The sequence below is a fragment of the Myotis brandtii genome, unplaced genomic scaffold (genome assembly GCF_000412655.1).
Source record: "Myotis brandtii unplaced genomic scaffold, ASM41265v1 scaffold230, whole genome shotgun sequence".
Classification (NCBI taxonomy): domain Eukaryota; kingdom Metazoa; phylum Chordata; class Mammalia; order Chiroptera; family Vespertilionidae; genus Myotis; species Myotis brandtii.
This window is the reverse complement of record NW_005358650.1, coordinates 8,294,217-8,317,480: the sequence shown is the minus strand read 5'-3', so window position 1 is coordinate 8,317,480 and position 23,264 is coordinate 8,294,217. Positions and strand designations below refer to the sequence as shown.

Here is a 23,264-nt window from a genome sequence, read left to right as displayed (position 1 = left end):
CTCCCCATGGGAGCTCCTTCCATTTAGAGAAAGTCTGAAGCAACTGATCAAACATGCACCCAGAGGAACATTTCTCCCCTCAGCCCACCGGTGCGACCTCCTCTTTACCCCTCCTGCTGCTTCCCGCCAAGGGAAGAGGGTATTAGAGAAGAGTCCCACGGCAGCACGCAGGTGGAGACCTCGTATTGTCTGCAGCTCCCCTTCTGGGGTTAGTTGGTTCTGCCATCACACACACACACACACACACACACACACACACACACACACACACACACACACACACACACACACACACACACACACACACACACACACACACACACACACACACCGTACTTCATTAATTTCAGAATTTGCCTGTGAGATGGAGGGGGCAGGAAAGGGGAATAAATCACCTTATATGAGAGAAAATTGTCAAGGCATCTGTGATAAAAAGTGTTCCTTAGAGGGAAAGGGGGAAGGGGGCTCTGTTCGTTGAAATAATGCTGAGTTGTTAGGCTCCTATCTGAGTTACATTGTGTTGTGGTTTCTAGAGGCAAAGTGGCAGGAAACCCGGAGGGAGAAGTGGCTCCTCGCAGAAAAGAGCCGGAATGCTGTCAAGCTGGCCTCAGCCGCAGTGTTTCGTTCTAGTCTGTGGCCACCGGCTTGTGTTACAGCTTTCATCGCTGTTCTGACTTGTTTGTGATTTGGCAGGGGACTGTGAAGTCTCACCCGGCCCTGGCCAGGCTGGTGCTGGCCGGGGGGACGGGGCACACCCGCTTTGGGGAGTGGATGGCTCGCTTGCAGGACCGGGGTCTCTATGAGTCTGTTTGGCCACAGAGCTCCTCTGGCCCTTCACCTGCCGAAGCTTCTGCCCTCCAACACATGGGGTCTCACTGAAACTCCCTTCGGATACCGGTGGCTTCTCGCATGTGAGCTGTATGCTATAAACCATCTGGTGCTGGACGGCATCCAAATCTGCAATCTTAGCTTCTCCGATTCCCTCCCTTGGCCCACGCCAGCTCTGTGATCTGCAAATGTGTGACCCCGGATACCCACAGTAAAGGAGATGCGGAGACAGCGAATGGGATGGGTCAGATTGCGAGTTTGGGGTTTCAGATCCTAGAAAAACTTACTCTGCCTCAGTTTCTTTATCTGCGAAATGAGGTAATAATAGCACCTATCTTGCTTTGTGAGAATCCAGTGAAAACCCATGGGAGGCGATTGTGTGGCCCCTGGCACACAGGAAGTGTGCTGCCAGCATTCACGGCAGGTCGTGCCTGGTTCTAGGCAGCTCTCATCAAAAGGGACATTGGCATCCTTGCGGGGCCACTGCACAGCATGGTATTGTTGTCTAGATTTGATGACTTAGAGGGGATGCTAATGATACAGGGAACTATTTGGTGAGTTTGCAGTATAGAAGAATACTATATTAAACATATTGTTTCACATATGCTATGTTAAGTATATTTACATTAGAAAAATGTCTGACATATTTGCTAGTGATGTGATCTCTAGATGGTAGAGTAAGGATAATGTAAGTTCTTTTATCTGAATTTTCTAATTTTCTAAATTTATCCATTCCACAAATAGTGTCTGAAGTTCGACCATGTGCCAGGCACAGTTCATCTTGTCCGTTGGCTATTTTCCCAGTTTCTTGACATGCCTGCCTTCTTGGAACTCAGAGTCTCATGGGGGAATGAATCAACCAGAAACCTGTATAATATATTGTCAAGTAGTAATAAGTGTTATAAAAAATAAAGAGTAAAAGGATAGAGAAGGGGGGTTGCGGGTAAGGAAAACTTGTTCCAGGTGGTTGGTGGAGATGACGGGAAGGCAACCTGAATGAATTGAGGGAGGAGTGAGTATTCATATGGGAAATTATGATTCCTATGTTAAGCTGTTATATATAATTCTCTATTTTGTTGACAACATGGTGTATTATGCATATCGTGCAATTTGCCCGACTAATCATTTTTTTATTATGAACAAATCTTTGTGCAGATCCTTGCTTATAGTAAGCTTTACCATTTAGATACATTTTTATGATAACTGATTTTGGGATCACCGTACATGTCCCACTTGGTTCTTGATCCTCTCTTACCTCATGAAATGTAAGCTGGGGATGGGGTTACAGACCGGGTCTGAGGCTACTCCAGTTTCTAGGCTGTTTAGGATTCATGTGTTTGCCTGCTTACCTGCCGGCCCAGCCAGGGTACAGGCAGGGAGCAGCTGACTCAATTGCACATGTTGAAAGGCAAAGTGTAGATTACTGTGGTGAATGTGATCCGTGCCTCCGTGTGATGAGTCATCCTGATTGCTTAATCAAGGTTTCTGTAAACAAGGAGAGAGCATAGTAACCCATCACTCTTTCAAGGCCCAAGTTTACCTTGACACTTTTTAGCAAGCACAAAGCATGGCATGGTGCTCATCATAATTAGGATGTTAGTGGTCATGGTGGCCGACATTCTGCCAGGCAGCCTGGTGGTTAAGTGATTTACCTGCAGTATGTTCATTTAATCTTCACCACTCTGTACGGTTATTGTTCCCGTATCACAAGGTAAGTAAGCTGAGGCTGGGAAAATTTTTAACAGCATCACCGAGGCTAAACTGATACTCGGGACTGGGGTTTGTGTTTCTGTTTTGTGATAGTGATAAAACCTATGTCCTTAACTAAGGAATTTCCCCCCATTGTTCCTCTCCCTGCACTCCCTCTCCCAGTCTCTCCCTTTTCTGGGAAGATGGTCCTGCTTGGGATCAGTATTGGCTGGTTCAGGTGGTTTGGAAAGGAGAGAAGGTTCAGATCGTTCCTTCTATTTAGACACACTGTTCTCTGAAGCCGCCAGCAGGGCTCTGATGGGAGAGAACGCTGAGCAGACTTGAAATGTGTCTCTCCCGCCCTTTCCGGGTGCTTCCGACGCCATGTACCAGCAAGCGGCCCATCCGTCAGCAGCCCTGGGTGAGGACGGAGAAGCCCGGCCTGCCTGTGCCCTCACTGAAATGGGAGCTTGTTTATGGCATCAAGCACTTAAAGTGACTTTCTTTAAATGAAATAGTGCATGTTAAAGTATCTTTTAAAAGTTGACAGTGCATTTAACGACTGTATTGAGTGTCTCAAATCAGCAACAACTTGGCTGTATCCTGTGCTCTAACGAAAAGTCTGAACGTGTGTGCCTTGAGTTTTTATATAAAGTTTATATGTATATATTAATACATGTAAATTTATATATGTATGTATCTGTATATGCATGTATACACACACATACTCAAATCTAAATCTTCAGTCATTTTCCCAAAGAAAAAACACTGTCCTCAATTCAGTAAAAAAAAGGGGGGGGGAGGAGTCTTTTCAAAACTGTTGCTGTAAAATACTAGGCCTTTCCTAATCTGCGGAGTTTATTGACTATTTCACCATTAAAGGTACTTTGTTTCTCTGGAATGAGGAATTCAATACGTGCTGAATTGGATCAATATAAAAATTTATGAACAATGCAGGCCTTGTCAGGAACTCTTTACTCCTGTTCATATAATTCTCTGTGGGAGTTTCTGCCTCAGGGATCACATCAGTAGTTAGAGCACGCTGGAATATTCATGTCTTCTGATTAGCCGGATTTAATTGTTACATCTTCATCTCCTTCATGATGTGTCATTAGGATGCAGCCCACCTTGAAATGTAAGTGGAGGCTGCTGGTTTATTGCAGTGTCTTTATTTTGCCTGTGTTCCTTTACAAATAACCTTGTATACATATGTAATTCTGGTTTCCTTTGGAAATACCACCATCAGAAGTATGAAGTTATTTGTTAGTGGAAAAATACCAAGTTATTTATTCCTACTAGCAACTCTTGTATTATAATATTTGTATAGTAAAATTTAAAATATATATAATATGCTACTGTTTGGATTTTTTTTTATTTTTTTAAGATCTATTAACTAAAGTGAGCTTTCCTCCCAGGTAGTTTAATTAGCAAAATTAAGAGCTTTTTCACCTCCACTGCGATATTTTCCTCTTTAACTTTCACTCATAGGTTATGTAAATAGCTGGAGATTAGTTTTTCTTTGATTCCTTCCTGGATCTGATAGCAGCTGAATGGTCTTTTATTTCTCAAAATATTGGAAGTTTTAAATAATACCATTTTCCCCCGTGCTAATTTTGCATTTCTGCTTTTCCCTCTTATAAAAGGAACCTCTGAGACCTAATCTTCTCAATGGTTTCACAGTTATCTGCAAGGATCTGGGAAGTGCTATGATATTCTGTTGCAAAGCATGAGGCATAGTGAATGAACCGGCTCAGGGGTTAGACATACCCGGGCTTTCATTCTAGCTCTGCCACTTACTAGTTGGACAGTTTACTGAACTTCTAAGCCTCAATTACTACCTCTTTAAATTGGGGTTGAATAGTAACCAGTTCATAAGGCAATGTGAGTAATAATTGAGAGAGTGTTACATGCTTCATATAGCAGCTAGCACATAGTAAACACTCACGTGCTAGCTATTATTATTTCCAGGAAAATTATGTGATTTATTTTTATCTTATTTTTTTAATATATACTTTTTTTATTGATTTCAGAGAGGAAGGGAGAGAGAGAGAAACATCAGTGATGAGAGAGAATCACTGATCAGCTGCCTCCTGCATAACCCCTATTGGGGATTGAGCCCGCAACCCAGGCATGTGCCCTGACTGGGAATTGAACCATGGCCTCCTAGTTCATAGGTCGACTCTCAACCGTTGAGCCAGACTTATTTTTCGAGGAGCATATGTTTGCAGATGGGGTGGGATTCAGGGTTATCTGCAAATCCCACAACGGCCAGTCTTGGTGACCTCCCATCCTTGAGAGTCACCTCCCTCCTTGGAAGTCATCTCACAGCCATTTATTTGAGACAAGGAAAGAGTTGCTTCAGGCAAGTCCTAGGGCTGGTAGTGTGGCTGCTTTGTGAGTTGGCACCATCACCCATATCAGCCCCCTTGCAGGTACCCATTTTTCTCTAATGGACCCCATCCATATTGAAGGAACCCTAGAATGCTGTTTTCAACAACTGAACTTATGGAGGTTTACAAAGTAAATCAGAGAGCTGATCTCTCACTGAAATTACTGGCAAAGGAAAAGACAAAAGCTGCTGCTCTCTGAGTTGGTCTAGAGCTGCAAAAAGTGATTTGCGTGCAGTGAACAATCTTGTAGATGATATTTAATGAGTTTCAGGTTTCAAGGTTATGAGCAGCCTTTCTTGAAATACTACCCAGCAGGTGCCCCAGCAGGACTTCTGGCAGCAAATAGGAATGTCCAGTCCTGGAAGCCGCTGGACAGGCCTGGTTGTGTCCATCTGGCAGGGACCGCTCCCCTTTTGCCAGGGATTTTGTTCTTACGTATCTGAAAGAGAGCGCTGGGCTGGAGGGAGTCTTGGAGAGGAAGCTGAATGAGGCTGTTTTCTCCTGTGCAGATGTCTGTTGCTATTTCCAAGGACAGGGCTGGATGTATACAGTTTTTCACTCCCCGGGAGCTCCCGGGTGCCATATGGGAGAGTGGAAGCCTCTGGACGGGGCAGGAGGAAATCGGAATTTGATGAGCTTTGTTTCTCTGTGTCTATTTCGTGTCTTTATAGCGAGGGAAGTGGACTAGACATTATCAGATTTCTTCTGCGCTGATGACATTGTGTAAGATTGTCGTGTGCTTTCAGTTCCAAGGGAAAGAACTTTGATCAGTTCTACACAGCGAAGCTTCCTCGTGTGATGAGCTTCCGCAGATACTTTCTGGGGCCAGTGGGCAAAGAAAGTATGCAAAGCCCCAAGCACAGATCTCAGGGTGGGGCCATTTGGTAGGAACCCTTCTCAAAAGGATGAAAAAGCACAGGAAGTTAAAGAGAACTTCCCAAATACACACCGAGCTGAGCTGACCGCCAACCCCAGCTTCATCACTGCTCCGAGAGGCTCTCCCTGCTCCCTCCCCCTGTGCCCTGCTTTTCCCCACCCCTGCCAGTGCCCACAGCTGACCTCCCACCCCACATCCTCCATCCTTCCCATGTACATGCCCTCAGGCACACATCCCACAAGCAAGGGAGAGCTGTGGCATGTTGAGTTGGAAGTGCTAGTGAGCACACAGCAGAGATTAGAGCACGGAGTATGTGTGTATTAATATTTATCTACTGTTTATTCCTTTTCTGCTCTCCCGCTGATTTCCTATCCATCCTCTGGCCTTGGTTTCCTCATTTGTCAGGAGGTAATAATACCTATCTCACAGCATTGTGGTGAGGATTAAATGAGACACTGCATGAAATGTGCTTAGCCCAAGCGCCTGGTACCCATTAAACATTAAGCCAGTGGTCACTATTAATGTTATGATTCTTACTATTACTATGGAGTAGACTAGAATTCTCAAAATATTCCAAGAGGCTGGCATCGGGTTTTGCCACTGCCTGTCTTCTGCTGGGCTCTCCAGCTGATCGAATTTGGTAAAGAGTAGGAAGCACTTAGTGTAGAACCTGCCGAGAGTATGTGTTTGGTAAAGTTTAGTTGCATTTGTTCCTTCCCCTTTAACAAAGAGGACAGTTCATGTGGCGAAAGAAGTTGGCACTACTCATTGTCACCACTCAAGCATAAGCAAAATTGTGTATCCCTTGTACCTGGAAGGCAAGTGGCTCATTCAGGACAGAGTGGTAATGGCTTGGTGGGGAAGAAACAGAGGTTCCCTGACAGAGAATGGCATGACTTACAGGAGTGCCATTCAAGTAGCCAGGTCAGGTGAAGGAGAAAGAAAGAGAACAAGCCCCACTTGCCCTGGGTGAGCTTGCCTGCCAACAAAGCGGGAAGGCTGGCTCAGCCATCACACCTGGTGCCTGTGGAGACTCTGGGGATGAACTCGTTCCTCTGTCTCAGATGTGGCTGTAGAAGCCATTGGTCCCACTGGAGGCAGTGCTGTTAAAGAGCAGATCAAAGCCTCAGAAAGATGAGCAAACTGGTGGACTTGGAGTTTGACAGCCTAGATTCAGGTCCTGGGTCCTGTTCATCAATTGTGATCCTGGGGGAAAGGACTTGTGCCTCAGCGAACTGGGATTCATAGCTTCCCTGCAGACCACAGAGCTGTGGGGTTAAAGGTGAAGATCCAGTGGGGTGAGTGCCAACTAAACAGGACTGTGCCAGCACGTGTTTGCTGTTTTTATTGCTAGTAGAGTAAGATAGAGGAGCACATTATCACCTACAATACACAGTGGTGCTCTTGAGGGCTCACCAGAGTCCTTGAGCTGCTGACTTAAAAGGGCAGATTAAGAAGTGTGAAGCCCTTTGTCTCATGGCTAATGTGTAACAGGAAAGACATCTGTGCTCTTGGCCCAAAAGGAGCCGACGGGAGAGGCCATCAAAAAGACACTGCTAGCTTCTCACCTGGGCCCAGGCAGCTGGACACTATCCGTCAGAGGCTAAATGAGCTCATCCTAATAGCCAGTTGGACAATGAAATATTAGACAAGTAATGTTTCATCCAAAAATAACAGCCATTTTGACAGTTATGCTGAAGCCCAATTTCCAGGTTGTTTGGAACCTGGAAATGTGAAGCAGGGCTGAAAACAGCCTAGGGAATTAGTGCTTCTGTCTCTAGACATGAGGTGTGCACGGATTTATATCCTTCGTGCACTAGTCCCAAATTTGTATAGAAAATGTCAAGGTCCCATCCCAACCTTGCTTAGACCTCGGATTAAAATTTCACAGAGAATGAAGAGCCTTGCCCATCATCTCCTTAAGATAAGCCTTAGGGCTTCAGTAGAAACCAGTACAGCAGCTCTCCCTCAGTCCCAAGTGATACCCACCAGGAAGGAAGGTGCTCTAAGACAGGACTGTGTTACTTATTCATCTAAATGTTCCTCTCACTCCTTGGGTGGGGCTTAGTCTGAGAAGGCTGTTGACTTGAAACATGGCTGGAAAAGAGGAACACTCACCTGCTTCCAGACACCATGCTGCTCACTCTGTGAATGCTGTCTCATTTGACTTTATGGCAGCCCTGTAACAAGGCAATTAAATAAACTGTCCGAAGACAATCGACCAATAAGTGGCATAAATGAGATTTGAACCCAGGCTTATCTGATTCTTTATAAATGAGGATTAAGTCAACTTCACTTGCTAGAGTACCTCAACATAATGTTGGTCTATACAACAGAGGTCTGTTTCTCATGTCCTGTTACAGATGTCTGGACATTCCAAAGGATAGTGTGGCGCTACAAAACTGTTAATGAATCAGGCACCTTTCGGCTCCCTGGAAGGTGACCTCATCTTTATGAAGCAAGATGGCTGCTCCATCCATCACATTAATATACCAAGCAAGGAAGAGAAAAAGGGCAGGCCCTCTTTCAAAAAGATTTTCCCAGAACTCCCACATAATGTTCCGCTTACATCTTATTGGCCAGAGCATTGTCACATGTCTACATCTAGCTCCAACTGCAAGGGAGGCTGAAAACTGGGACATGGTAGCTGAACTGCAGTATAACCAACTAAAAATCAAGGTCTTCTTCCTGAGCATGAAGAGAGAAATGTGTTGGGAGAGACTAGCACTGACTCCAAATATGATATATTTTCTTCCTCTTTGGTGAGTGAAACAGCTTCATGTAATGGTACTTCATAGTTCATATGTCTGAAGCTCTAACTCGTTAGAGGCCATTTCAGAAACCAGAATATAAGTAACAAGACCCCCCAAATGATATATATGTAATTTTCCTACTATAGATCTTGTCAATTTTGGTAAATTTATCTTTCCTGAGATTTAAACCCACTGTCACTCCTTTTAAAAATTACCCAGAAAGAACTTTATACTTATTTCCAATGCCTATCTTGACACTACACAGGTTCCATCATACTACCTGTAGCACCGCCCACACTCTCTAGCTTATGAATTTGCAGAGATACCACCAGTTCTGGCAGGATGAGCGGATGAGACCCAGAAAGAAGGGAGGGCTAATCAGCTTTTGATTACCGAGTTATTGATAAGGTGGGACCAGGAGAGCTGCTGAACTGAGATTCACTGGGAGTGGGGAGCACACCTTGTGGTGGGAACTTACTTATCTGTGTCCAGTCACTAGGTGGTAAAGGAGGGGCCTGTCAGCTGGATTCCAAGCAACAGGTCTTGTGACTTTGAGCAAACTTTTTCCCCTCTCCCTCCCATCCTCTGTAGTTATGGCTTTGCTGAGTAATTGTCAGTAACATTAGGGACATGTGTGTATTCTACCTCATTTTTAAAGTTTTACTTTCTATCAGAAAAGCTGGTGGGTGGGAAGGAAGATGCAGCAAGAAAGGAAAATAACCCTTTTCAATTTTTCCGATACAGCTGGTATGTGCAGAAAACACAATCACAACCCTTTTGTCTAATACAAAAGCCTCTTTCTCTTTTAAAAAGAATTAAGTATCCAAAAATAGTTTGAAACTACCCAGAGGCCACCACTAAACTTTAGAATGTTTTCTTTCTGGTTTATTTTTTATTACATTTTCATTTTTTAATAATTAGAGGGAAATATTTAAAGTAAAAATTTTATTCTCATAGAAAAACCCTGAAAATTACTGTCACAACATCATATAGTGAGGAAAGGGCACTGGTGGCCTTGGTTCTGATGTTAAGCTATCCCTGGGACCTTGAGTAAGCTAGTGATCTCTGGGTTTCAGATACTCACCTGCAGGTTGGAAGTGGGAGATGTCAAGTACAGTACTAGGGCCTTTTCCTCACCAGACATCTGTGTTAGGGCATATGAGACAGTCTACAAAACTTAATGCGGGATCATGGAGCTGGCATCAAATCCAGATGTTTCTTAATTTGGGATCCATGAATATTTCCAGAGTGTGTTATCGCCATAATTAGGTGGGACACATGCATGAACCCCCAATTTATACTCTTTTGTAAGAGAAAGGCCCATCACATTTATGAGAGTCTTAAGGAATCTGTGACCTGAGGAAGGTTAAGAACCACTGGTCTACTCTCATACTCTCACTTTATGGACAGGCCCCTTCTGTCAGGGAAGTGAAGGGACTTGCTCCAAATGCTCATCCTATGGATCTTCCTGCCAATCTGGAGAGCAGTGCTCTCTCTCCTCCATGGAAGTGACCCATCCTGGGTGCCCTCTGCTCTGCACTATGATGGAAATAACTCCTCTAGGTCTCCCCATCTGGCCCAGCCTCCTCTGGCATCTTTTCCCCCTAATTCTCCCCCCACCCCTTCAGGCAGCCCTGTCCCCCAGGAGTCAGAGGGAAGATGTTGTAAGGGAGGAAACAGGCTGACACAGTCAAGGTCCTCGTTCCCACTCCTTTATTTCTGAGAGAACATCTCAGCTCCCCGTGTAGTTTATCCTTCTCGCCAGAAGTGACATGGAGAACCTTCTCCCAAGACCTGACATAATAGTGCAAAGGGCACAATGTCTGACACTGAAGGAAAATCCTCAGATTGACAGTTCATAGGAGGAGGGTCACCCCAGTTGCTAAGGGAGTGGATTGTGTCCCACTCTACCATATGGGAAGCAAAACAGCCTCAAAAAGATTGTACAATGGGAACACTGTGGTGTTTGTGCTGAGAATTCATCAGACAGAACCTTGTATGTGAAACCCAAAGTGACCTTTTCGGAGGGCCCTAGCCCTCCATAGGAAGGCAAATACCACCAGATTGCCTGACATTTCCTTTTTTAATTTCAAGCATTCCCGATTTCACGTCGGCTATTGATCTGTTGGTTTGCAGCCCCGATGCAATTAAGTGAAGTCACTTTCATTGCTGTTATAGACTAATATAAACTACTGTTTTGAAATCCCAGTGTCCTCCCTGTATCTCCTTCTCCCTGCCTCATAACACCACCCCCTCCTCAAAGCCTGCCAGCCAACAACATGCAGTGTAGATGTTGCCGGTTGCAGAAAAGGGCATTTTTCTAAACCTGAAATTCAAATCTTCAGAGTTGAACTATGTACTGTTGTACTGCATCCATTTTTAAAGATCACATTTATTTGTTCACTCCTTACTTTAAGTCCCTCTTGGCAGAAGCTACAAAAAAAAAAAATTCTAAAGAGGAGGGTTTGTTAATTCTAGTCAGTCACCCAAATGTAATGTGGAACTCAGCTAGGGAGTGTGCTGAGCTCCACCTGGAATTGATGATGAAGACAGATGAGAAGTGGTAACTCAGAGAGCAAAGGTTGAAAGGTGGTATTGCTCCAGGATTAGCGTTTTGAATGGATCTTAGGGCTAGTCCCATCCATTGGCCCCGGAAGCCCCAGCAGGCAGCTGTGTGGCAGGTGCATGTGCAGCTGGAGCTTGGTGTTCAGAACTTGAAAGTGGAGCTCTTGAGATCCTGGCAGTGCATGGTACCACTTGTTCCTCTGGTGAAGAGCGTTCTCTCTGGCTCCGGTTAACCTGAGAGAATTGGCCAGGGAAAGATACCTGGATGGATTCTTGGTTGGTCTGTTCACAGCATAATTTATCAGAGTCTGGCTGCTGCTCCTCTGAGAGGACCTGCTGGTGCAAAAGCATCTGGTCAGTCTAGTCCAGCTGGGGGACAGTGAGGAAGAATGAGCCACCAAAAAACTAACAGGCAACTGTAGGAGGAGACCATCTGAAGAAATGAGCTCTCCCATTTTTTTTCTTAAAACTCAGCCCCAGGGGAGAAAGGGGTGGGTGGAGGTGGAAGAGGGCATAGAGGGGATAAATGGTGATGGAAAAAATTAAATTAATTAAAAAATTTAAAAACTCAGCCCTTTGGTCTGTCTGTTGTTCACACAGCAATGTGGGTGATTGAATTGCAACAAACATTTGAATTGCCCTATTCAACATTCATATTTTTTCCAAAGGTAGAAGCTAATTCTGTTCTGCCTTATCCTTCTCATGTTGAAAATCAGGCAGCCCCACACCAGCTCTTAATATCATCCTTGCTGAGGAACTCAGGGAAAGCCCCTAGAATGAGAAGCTTTGCTCGCCATCCTGATTTGACCTTTCAAAATTAGGTCTCACTGCCTACATACAATAGTTTTCTCCTGTTACATTTAGGGTGATCATACAACCCAGCTTCCTATAAGACATCTGATTTATGTCTGTTGTCCCCTGAGATTAATAGCACCCAAAGCATCCCGTTTGAGGTGAAACATTTTTTATATGATCACACTAATTACAGGGAATGAAAGGAAGGAAATGAGTTTCTGCTGAAGGTTCTAACCTTGTGCTCCTTTCTTTCTGTCGCCGCAGCTCCACTTGGCAGCCCTGGCATCACTCAAGGGAGACATAGTGGAGCTTAATAAACGTCTGCAGCAAACAGAGCGGGAACGGGATCTTCTGGAAAAGAAATTGGCCAAGGCACAGGTAAGGGACTGGAAAGACTTTCAACTTTCTTTATTGTGAGATAAAATGTAGATATAGACATTCCCACAAAACAAATTATAGCTTAACTAGAGGCCTGGTGCATACAATTTGTGAACTTGGGGGGTGTCCCTCAGCCCAGCCTGCACCCTCTCATAGTCTGGGAGCACTCGGGGGATGTCCGACTGCCGGCTTAGCGCTGCTGTGGAGGCGAGAGAGGCTCCCACCACCGCCGCTGCGCTTGCCAGCCATGAGCCCGGCTTCTGGCTGAGCCGCACTCCCCCTGTGGGAGCGCACTGACCACCAGGGGACAGCTCCTGCATTGAGCCTGTCACTCTCAGAGCAGGGCCCATCAGGGGGGTTGGGGCGCTGCCCCCTGTCACTCACAGAGCAGGGCCGATCAGGGGGTTGGGGTGCTGCCCCCTGTCACTCACAGAGCAGGGCCCATCAGGGGGGTTGGGGCTCCTTACCCTGTCACGCACGGAGCAGGGTCGATCAGGGGGTTGGGGAGTTCCCCCCTGTCACGCACAGAGCAGGGCGGATCAGGGGGTTGGGGCGCCGCCCTCTATCACCCACAGAGCAGGGCCGATCAGGGGGTTGGGGCTCTGCCCCCTGTCACGCACAGAGCAGGGCGGATCAGGGGGTTGGGGCGCCGCCCTCTATCCCCACAGAGCAGGGCCGATCAGGGGGTTGAGGAGCTCCCCGCTGTCACTCACAGAGTAGGGCCGATAGGGGAGCTGGGGCACCGCCCCTGTCCCACACAGAGCAGGGCGGATCAGGGGGTTGGGGCGCCGCCCTCTATCCCCACAGAGCAGGGCCGATCAGGGGGTTGAGGAGCTCCCCCCTGTCACTCATAGAGTAGGGCCGATAGGGGAGTTGGGGCACCGCCCCCTGTCACATACAGAGCAGGGTGGATCAGGGGGTTGGGGCGCTGCACCCTGTCACACTCAGGGCAGGGCCGATGGGGAGGTTATGGCTCTACCCCGTCTCACACAGAGCAGGGCCCGTGGTGGGGGGGTGGTTGGGGCGCCGCACCCTGTCACACACAGAGCCCCAGGGCAGTTAGGAGATTGGGGAGCTCCCCCCTATCAGGCACAGAGGAGGGCTGATCAGGGGGTTGGGGTGCCTTCCCCTGTCACGAACAGAGTAGGGCGGATAGGGAGGTTGTGGCCCCGCCCCCTGTCACACACAGAGCCGCAGGGCGATCAGGGGGTTTGGGCGCTGCCCCCTGTCATGCTGATCCCGGTGCCGGGAGCCTCGCTGCTCCGCTGATCCCGGTGCTGGGAGGCCTATTACCCTTTTACTATATAGGATAGAGGCCTGGTGCATGGGTAGGGGCTGGCTGGTTTGCCCTGAAGGGTGTCCTGGATCAGGGTGGGGGTCCCCACTGGGGTGCCTGGCCAGTCTGGGTGAGGGGCTGAGGGCTGTTTTCCGGCTGGCGAGTGACTAAAGCTTCCAACCGCTCCTTGTTTTTCTCTCTTTTTTTTTTTTATTCTGGGCCAGCTTTAGCTCTGAGGCCTCGCTGCTGAAAACATAGATACAATGTTGCGGTCCGAGCCCGGCTGAATGGAAGCCCTTTTCTGGGGTTTTGTTTAGCTTCTTATTTGCAACATAGTATATAGTTGCTTAGAGTTGCAACTGAGAGGCTGGAAAGTGAGGCGGGGAACGTTGGAGTTCGCAGCAAGCAAGCCTCCCTGCTCGCTTCAGTGCCTGGCTGCTGGCCGCCATCTTGGCTGACAGTTAATTTGCATATACTCACTGATTAGCCAATGGGAAGGGTAGTGGTCGTAAGCCAATTACCATGTTTCTCTTTTATTAGTGTAGATGAGCAAACATCCTCATGACCACCGTCCAGGCCAAGAAATAGTACTTGCCAGTCATCCAATCCCACTTTCCCTCCCACCAAGGTGACTCCTACCATGACTTTTTATAATCATATTAGAGGCCTGATGCACAAAAATTTGTGCAAGAGTAGGCCTTCCTTCCCCCAGCTGCCAGCACCAGCTTCCCTCCTGCACCCAGGACCCGGGCTTTCCCCCTGTGGCTGCTGGCAGGCACCTGGGACCCGGGCTGGCTTCCCTCAGCCCCGGCTTCATCAGAAAGGACATCCAGAATGCGTCCAGAAGATGTCCAGTCTAATTAGCATATTATCCTTTTATTATTATAGATTTTCTGCTTCTTTATAGTTTTCCACTAAAGTCTATAGATAGTAGAGTTTAGTCTTATCCATTTAAAAACTGTTTCCATTGAATCTCTTCATCTACAGGTTTTTCCTCTATTCTTTGTTTGCCTTATAATTAATCTGTTAAAACCTGACCACTTGACCTGTAGTTCCCCACAATCTGGATGCTGATGATTGCACACTCCTAGTGCAGTTCCACATGTGCCTCTGTCCCCTGTATTTCCTGCATTAGCAGTTGGATGCAGAGGCTCAGTCAGATGGGCAGCATATAATGGTTGTCTTTCTTTCAGTAATGTTAGCAGCTATTGACACTCAATGCCTAAGTTCATTGATTCATGAGGACTTATAAATCATGGCATTTTAGTTCTGACCATTTCTTTTTTTAGTTATTAATTCTTTCTTAGTTATTAACTGCTTTCAAGAGACAATGTCCATCATGTATGATTTATTGAAACAATGATATAGTTCATAGAGAAAGAGTAGAATTAATGCTTCATTCTTTTAATTTATTTAACATTTTTCAAGATAATGAATTGATTACCTATGATTTTCTGAAAGTACCTAATTATTTTTTTCAAATATTGTTATGAATTTATGGATTTAAACATACTTAGGTTTCAATTCATTATAATTATTTTTCTTGCAGAAACTCAAATTATAGTAAGAACCTCTTTAAGTTGGTTTCAGAGTTTTTTTACATGAGCCTAATAGTTATTCCAGGTTCACCTAGTACATTTTTGCCCCAAACTTGGAATAAACCATTCTCCAAGTAGCCCTCATTTACGCAAGAAAATGGTATTTCAAGACCACAATCTCAGTGCTAAGGGGGCTTATTGCTTCTAGGTTGGTCATTACTTTTACAGACAGTCAGGACATTATTTATTTAATTATCTGTCTGTATATGTATGTATACATTTTAAGATAAAATACCATAGGAGTTATGCTAATTGCTCCTATTCAAATTGGGAAAAATTGAATTGCCCTATTCAACTTCCATATTTTCCAAAGGTAAAAGTTAATTTGGTTCTGCCTTACCCTTACTTCCTACATTGAGAATCAGGCGGCCCCACACCAGCCCTCAATCATTGACCTTGCTGACTACAGAGTACTTTTATTTAGCTTCTTCTGTATTTTATCTTTATTTTTTCTTTTCAAACTGAGAATCCTGATTCTTAAAGTTACAGAGGATGACTGAATTAGAATATTTCATAACTACTTATTTGTTTTATTCCATATTATATACAAACAGGCTCAGGATAATATTAGCACTCCCATAAAAATATAATTACTGAAGAGAATTTTTAAAAATTTTGTCATTATGCTCTCCACATTTCCCCAATTTTTTGCCATTGTACTACACCCACACTCCTGACTATGGCCATTGCCGCCTGTCCTGCCTCCCTTTCAGTCCTCAACAAGTAACTATATGTTTAATGTTGACCAGGGTCCTTATGTCGATGTCACTCCTCTGCTTTTAGATTCCTCAGAGAGGATTCATTAAAATAATCTCCAAGTCCTTGCTTGTTAATAACAGTGTGTCGGTACCCTTCATACTTGAAAGGCATTTTTGCTGAATAGAAAGCCCTTGGCTCATCTTTTCTTTACTTGAATATGTTTTTTTAATTCTCTTTTGGCAGACAGCGTTGCTCTCAAAGTCTAATAATAATACAACTTTCTTTTCCCTCACTTACTTATTCTAGATGTCCATAGCATTTTATTTCTTTTTATTTAAGTCCAGTCATTTTACTAGAGCAGTTCTTAATCTTAATCATTCTGGTTAGATATTCTCAGGTTTGCTGTGTATTATTTTGATTATATTTTAAAATAAATGTTTTTAATATCTGGTAAGGTTTTTAAAAAAAGTTTAATGTTTAATATTAGTTTAGTTCCCTTTTATTTTTTATGCTTCAAGGATGCTTATTATTTGTATGCGAGGTTTTCTTTGCCTGTCTTCAGTATCTGTCACTATTTCAAATCCTTTATATCTCTCTCTTTTTAGTTTGTTCTTCCTATTCTCCACCTTCTGTTTCTCTTGGGGTATTATATGTTGTTTATTCCCGCTTGTGTGCCTCCTAGTTTCGTCTTTATTTCTGAAATGCATTTTTTCTTATTTCTGTTTTTTCTGTGTTCTAATACCTTCTGAGTTTTTCTGATTTTGAATTATGTTCTTTCGTGTCTTATGTCATTTTATTTCCTGTAAGTCTTTTAACTTATTTTGAAATAGTAAGCTATTATATTGGGCTTTTTCTCCCTCTCATCTATTTTGTGGCATGCTTTCATGGTTTATAGGGACGTTATTCTGCTCTTTTTTTCCCCTTCTTTATAACCTTTGTATGGAATTTGACCTCAGTACTTTTGTGTTTCATTTTTATGTGAAAAAATAGCTTCCTTGAACTTTCAGAAGGTAGGATTTATGATGGCTTTTTTTTTTTAAGTTCATAGAGCTAAGTCTTCTGTTGTCATGTAGTCCACAATGTGGCAGCTTGCTTTCTGATACTTCCTGGTTCTGTTCCCCTCGCCTACTTCTACCGGGGTCTGTTCTTTCCTTTGTCTCTGTAACCCCCCACTCTGTTCAATTTTGACCCACTCCCTGCAGTTTTTCCTCCTGGAGAGGAAGCCTGGGATCAGTCTTGAAAGTTCACAGAGATCAGCTGCTTTAGTCCCTGCAGATCTTACTGTGGGTCCCTTGCTCACTCACTCTAGGCTCAGGCAAAAGCCCCTCCTGGGTTTAGCCGCTGTTCTCCAATTGGCCCTCTCAGTTTCCTGTGTATGCTGATTTGGTTATTTTGGGCTTTTCCAGTTCTCAGACCTGCCATACTAGTGCTTCCCTGTGCTTCTGCCCACACAGACTCCACTCAGGTCTTGTGGATGGTGGTGGTTTGTCTCTACCTGCTTGTGTTCTGTTGCTCAAGGGGGTACCTTGTTTCTAAGTGGTTGATTGTGCTGTGTAGGTGCTCTGTCAGTTTTGATGTGGGAATTTGGAGAGACTGAAAAGCCAGGCTGCCACAGTCATCAGTCTAGAATGACCTGTGGAAAGTTTTGAAACCTCGTGTCTCATATTTATAGACTGTTCGAGTCAGGAGGAAAAACCCTTTGTACTTAAGATCATCTATGTTCACATTTGACAGGCTACTCAGAGAATTAACTTGCTTACCCAAGGTCAATGACTAGCTTAGACCAGAGCCAGGCAGGGCCACCAGTGTCCTTTTCGGTTTTCACTTAGATAGAAACTTTACTTCAAATACTTTCCTTTTGATTATAAAAGTAATAAAAATGTGATAGAAAATCAACTGGAGAGATAGCTCTCCAGTGGTGGGCTCTGGTGAGTTAAAACTTCTTTCATACTTTTATTTCATAAGGGTTTTTTTGAGAAAGGGGTTATTTTTTATTAAAGAAAATATACAGTGGAGTTAAGTGACTGTGTTTTCTACTTTACAACCTTGCAAAGTCAGCTGTTGTTAATAGTTCTTACCAATGAGATTTATTTTTAAAAAGGAAAATAAATTATGAATGCTTTTAATTGGAAACTGTCATGTACCACCGTCTTGGATTTTAAAAGGTGACCAGGAAGGTATTTCTGAAAATATAAGCCTAAAAAGACAGAGCAGCTTGTGTAGAGGATGGTAAAAAGGCAATGGACAGCTTTTCCTGGGCTGTGTCGAGGACTGATTCATCTCCCTTCTCACTTACCTATGATCAAGACATTCTCATGGAATAGTTTTTAATGGTTGGTTTTACTCCTAATGACAATAGTCACATCATAGTGCCACCAATTAACTTTTGCTTGTTTGCATTCTTACCCTAAATATACTTAAAAATTACTCTCTGTTCCTTTCACTGGAGATGTGTTCCCAGTTCAGATACTAGGGCCCAGGAAAGAGAGCATGCAAAAAAAAAAAAAGCCAAACTTGCCAGTCTCATACCTTTTATAAAGGTGAGATTTGTGCAAGAAAAAGTAAGAACAACGAAATGACTGTGCCATGCTTTCTGTGCTATGTGCCTTGCTAAATGATTTATGTTAGAATGAGGCTTTACCAGATTTTGGAAGTACAGGTTCATATGTAAATTTATGCTCTGAGGCTTTAGTTAAGTTTTACCAGCTCTCTAAATATTACAGAGCTACGATTAAACCGAAAATGTAAAATTTAAATCTTGAGTGTGTTCTTTTGAAATAATCAAAATGAGCTTCAGCATCTGTTGAGTAATTATTAATGGTGACACTGGAACTGGCTGAAGAAAAGAAGTTTATTATCCATGGTCATGGGATCAACCAGTCTGTAGAGTTTTGAGAGTAGTGATGAAAAAGGAAGAGAGCTGAGTAAAGGAGCCCAGAACCAATATGATGAGGAAGACAAAGCACTTCTGTGTTAGTTTTCCACTGCTGTGTAATAAATTGTCACTTACTGATCTAAAACAACACACATTTATTATCTCACAGTTTCTGTGCTTAGGGAGCCCAGGCATGGCTTTGCTGGGTCCTCTGCAAGTTTCACTCAAGGTGTTGGGCAGAGCTGAATACTCATCTGGAGGGTCGACTGGGGAGGAGTCCGCCTCTAAGCTCATTCATTTCATTGGCTGAATTTGTTTCTTTGTGATTGTGTGATTTGTGGTAGCTTACTTCCTCAAAGTCAGCAATGCAGAGAAATATTCTAGAATAAGTCTGCTCACAAGACAGAGTCTTATATAATGTAATGTAATTATTGAAGTGACATCCCATCACCTTTGAACATTTTATTAGTTAGCAGCAAGTCACAGGTCCTGCCCAGATTCAATGAGAGGGTATCACCCAAAGGCTGAATACAAGGAGACACAGACTCATAGGTGCATCTTAGAGTCTATTCATCACAGCTTTCTGGGGGATTTGAATCATCACATCATATTAGCTTGTATCAATAGTGACAATTATAACATTTCTTTATCTCTATTTATGCCAGCCATTCCACATGTTTTATCTGAGTTCTCATAATGACCTCTGGCATGGATACTATTAAACATTCCCATTTTGCAAACGAGGAAATTGAGGTTTAGGGAATTTTAATATCTTGCCCAAGATTATGTATCCAGAAAGTACCAGGAGTCAGGACTTGAATCTGGGTTTCATGGGAACCCATAGCTGCATTAATCCTGTATTGTCTCTTAAGCTGCCCAGGTTGCCCTTAGCATCTAGAGGGGATCTAGAGAGGAGTGGGGAATGGGGCACAGGGTAATTTGGTTTAAACATCCTTACCCTTCCCCTGGCTGAGGAGAGACTCTTCAACTAGAAGGAAAAATAACAGCACACCGAGGCTCAGAGGAGGCGCAGTGTGGAAAATACTCAGGTGCGGAGGTGCGCGCGCAAAGCGGGCTGGTGGCTGAGAGCGCGGTTGTCGTTTTCGGTCAGGGGGGAGTCTCAGACTCTGAGCTCCAGATACGGGCGAATCGCTGGGGACTCGGACCCAAACGGGAGAAGCGGGAGTGTCTGGCATCAGTTGGAAGGCAGCTTTCCCTATCGTGCACCTATGGATGAGGACAGTGGGTGGGGAGTGAGGGCGGAGGGTGGGGCGGGAACTGGGAGGAGGGGAGTTATGGGGGGGGAAAAAAAGAGGAACAAATGTAACCTGAACAATAAAGATTTAATTAAAAAAAAATAAAAAAAATAAAAAAAAATAAACATCCTTACCCTTCCAAATAAGACAGGTACACAGACATGTGCATGCATTTTGGCCAACATACAACAGTCCCATGGGCAGCAGCCTCGTGGGAAACTGGCAAAGATCATTCTGTATATAGCACTGATTCAATGGTGCTTTCAGCATATTTGATATTTATTTAGTACTGACCATTCCTTTAACTTATTGCATTTTTTACCTACTACAGAGGAGATATTTCAAACAAGCTCCTTTGAATTTAGTCAGTAGTAATAAGGAACACTTTCTCTAAGCTCTGTCTTTGGGAAGCAAGTCTCCTGAGTTTTCTATTTCTTGACCTTTAGGAAAAATATATAAACTGTTTCTATTAAATGTAATGGAGAGAGTGTTTTCTCTTTCTTTTGTATGAGACATTTACATGCATTCTCTTTGTCAGGATCCGCCACACACACACACACACACACACACACACACACACACACACACCCATTCCACTCCTCTTTGTTTATGCTCTTCCTTGGTTAACTGCTCCAGCTGTTTTGCTCATTGATGGCATTTCAGTTGAGCTGGGCCTCTTTGTTTAGTTGGCTTGGTTCCTCCCACCTTCCCTCAGGAGAACCTGGGCAAGGACTAAAAATGGGGGTGAGCTGTTCATTGTGATCAATCCAATGTGACCCTGAGAAAGTAGCATTCCTTCTTAGCATATTTTAAAAGGAAGTGGTACTGACCCCCTCCACAGCATGGTGGAGAGGGTTAACAAATTAATGATGGCATTGCATTTTTCAAGAACCGAGCTCATAATGCTCTCAGGTTTGACAGCTGAGACTAATGTGATGATTAAAGATTTGTGGCCTCTGTGGAATAAGATAAAACCCAGTGAAGAACATTAACAAAACCATAAAGCTCCTTGGCATCACCACAATGCACAGGGTTTTTCCAACGAGGGCTCGGCTCTCAGGCCAGCCCGTCTCAAGGCTGACTCACAGCTGTCTCCCTGGTTGCACCCAGAGAAGTGATGAGCCTAAAGGGTTTTATTCTTGGTGGTTGTATAATTGCTTGTTTGTTGCTTGTTTTTATGAAACATTTTGCATTTAGGCAATTTTATCAATTTGTGTGGCTAAACACAGTATTTTTATAGATTTTTATGTGCTTCATCATCCTGATGGGAGAGCTGAAACCTAGAGAAAGGGTTTAGGGCATATGTATTGACTCCCAGTGACATTCAGGAAAAACAAAATTTCATCATATGCAATCTCGGTCTTTTTGTTCTTTGCCTTTCAAATTGAAAGTCTGTAGTTGCAGGAGAAACCCACACTCCTGACGATACTGACCTCTAGAAACCCGTGGCAGGCAAGACGCTGCAGCCATGGGCTCTCTGGCTTTGCTGTGCTATAGGATCAGTCAACAATGAAATATGGGCTGGGAGGAGGGAGAACCCTGGATGCCATTACCAATAATAACAAAAAAAAAGCAGTAGTGTGTCATTTGACATCATTTCTTAACTTTGTTCAGCTGAAATTGTATGGGATATTTCCGTATGGTTAGAAGAAAATAACCCCTCCCTTGTGAGATTTGCTAGAAGCAAATTACTCCTTGTCAGGAAAGTTGTCACTGAATAATTGACTCAGGTGGGAGGCTGAAGCTGGCTTGGTGGGAACTGGAGGGACTTTGAGTTCCCCATTTTATTACCTCCTCCCTGTCTACTTTGCTGTTTGGGTGCTCCCAGGGGGTTGAGGAGAGAGCTGCTGGTTGTCTAGTTCTCATTTAGTATTGTAAGCATAATATCCACTATTTCCCGAGGTTCACCTGCAGTGATTCAGAGCAGGAAACAAGGTGGGATCACCCTGCTGTCACTTGAGATCTTCAGGCAGATTGTAAAGAGGAGGCAGGTTAGGGAGCTGGGAGGGAGTAGGGAGGAAAAGATTGTGGCTACATAAAGCTTGAAGCTGCAACTGCTTGATGCCATAAACAGAAAGGAGAGGGGTTTTTCACAGGGTTTCTGCTTGTTACCTGGATTATCCTATATAATAAAAGTCTAGGTGGCGTCACGCCCTCACAAAATGTCGTCACAAGATGGCCACCATAAAGATGGCCGCCACAAGATAGCTAAGAGCATAGCGGAGGCAGGGCCCGGCGGCCCCTCCGCGCAGTGAGGCCTAGGGGTCCTGCGGCTCTGCGCAGCGCAAAGGAGGCTGGTCCTGGTGTCTCCACTGCCTCGCGCGGAGGAGGCGGGTCCCAGCGGAGGAGGTGGGTTGCAGCAGGGGAGGGCAGTTGTGGGCAATCAGGCTGGCAGGGGAGGGCAGTTGGAGGGCGATCTGGCTGGCAGGGGAGGGCAGTTGGAGGGCGATCTGGCTGACAGGGGAGGGCAGTTGGGAGTGATCAGGGGAGCAGTTAGGCGCGAGGCAGGTTAGGGAGCTGGGAGGGAGTAGGGAGGAAAAGATTGTGGCTACATAAAGCTTGAAGCTGCAACTGCTTGATGCCATAAACAGAAAGGAGAGGGGTTTTTCACAGGGTTTCTGCTTGTTACCTGGATTATCCTATATAATAAAAGTCTAGGTGGCGTCACGCCCTCACAAAATGTCGTCACAAGATGGCCACCATAAAGATGGCCGCCACAAGATAGCTAAGAGCATAGCGGAGGCAGGGCCCGGCGGCCCCTCCGCGCAGTGAGGCCTAGGGGTCCTGCGGCTCTGCGCAGCGCAAAGGAGGCTGGTCCTGGTGTCTCCACTGCCTCGCGCGGAGGAGGCGGGTCCCAGCGGAGGAGGTGGGTTGCAGCAGGGGAGGGCAGTTGTGGGCGATCTGGCTGGCAGGGGAGGGCAGTTGGGGGTGATCAGGCCGGCAGGGGAGGGCAGTTGGGAGCGATCAGGGGAGCAGTTAGGTGCCAATCAGGCCGGCAGGGGAGTGGTTATGTTGATATTTACTGCTGTGTTGCTGACAATTACCTGAAAGAGAAGTTGGGGTGCTTCACTGGGCTGGAAAAAGTTTAGCTAAATCAGAAAGCAGGTCTAATTAAGCAAGTTTGTTCTATATCTATAAAAGGCTAAGTTGACTCGTGCATGGGCAATACATACAAAGCTCTCGCTGGTGCCAATCGCACACGTATGTTTCCATCTGTCGTTGTCAATCATGAATTTGGTTGACACTTCTATTATAGAGAAAGGGTGAATAGCGGTATTAAAATAT

General features: G+C 44.8%; 1 protein-coding gene across 4 annotated transcripts in view; it reads left to right on the top strand.

The window, feature by feature from the left end:
- Window positions 1-23,264, top strand: part of MCC (mutated in colorectal cancers) — a 264,652-nt gene that overhangs the window by 154,807 nt on the left and 86,581 nt on the right. For all 4 annotated transcript variants that reach the window (XM_005866466.2, XM_014539908.1, XM_014539907.1 and 1 more), the window contains exon 2: window positions 12,162-12,275. In XM_005866466.2, the coding sequence (XP_005866528.1) occupies window positions 12,162-12,275 (114 nt within the window). The remainder of the gene's footprint in view (window positions 1-12,161; window positions 12,276-23,264) is intronic.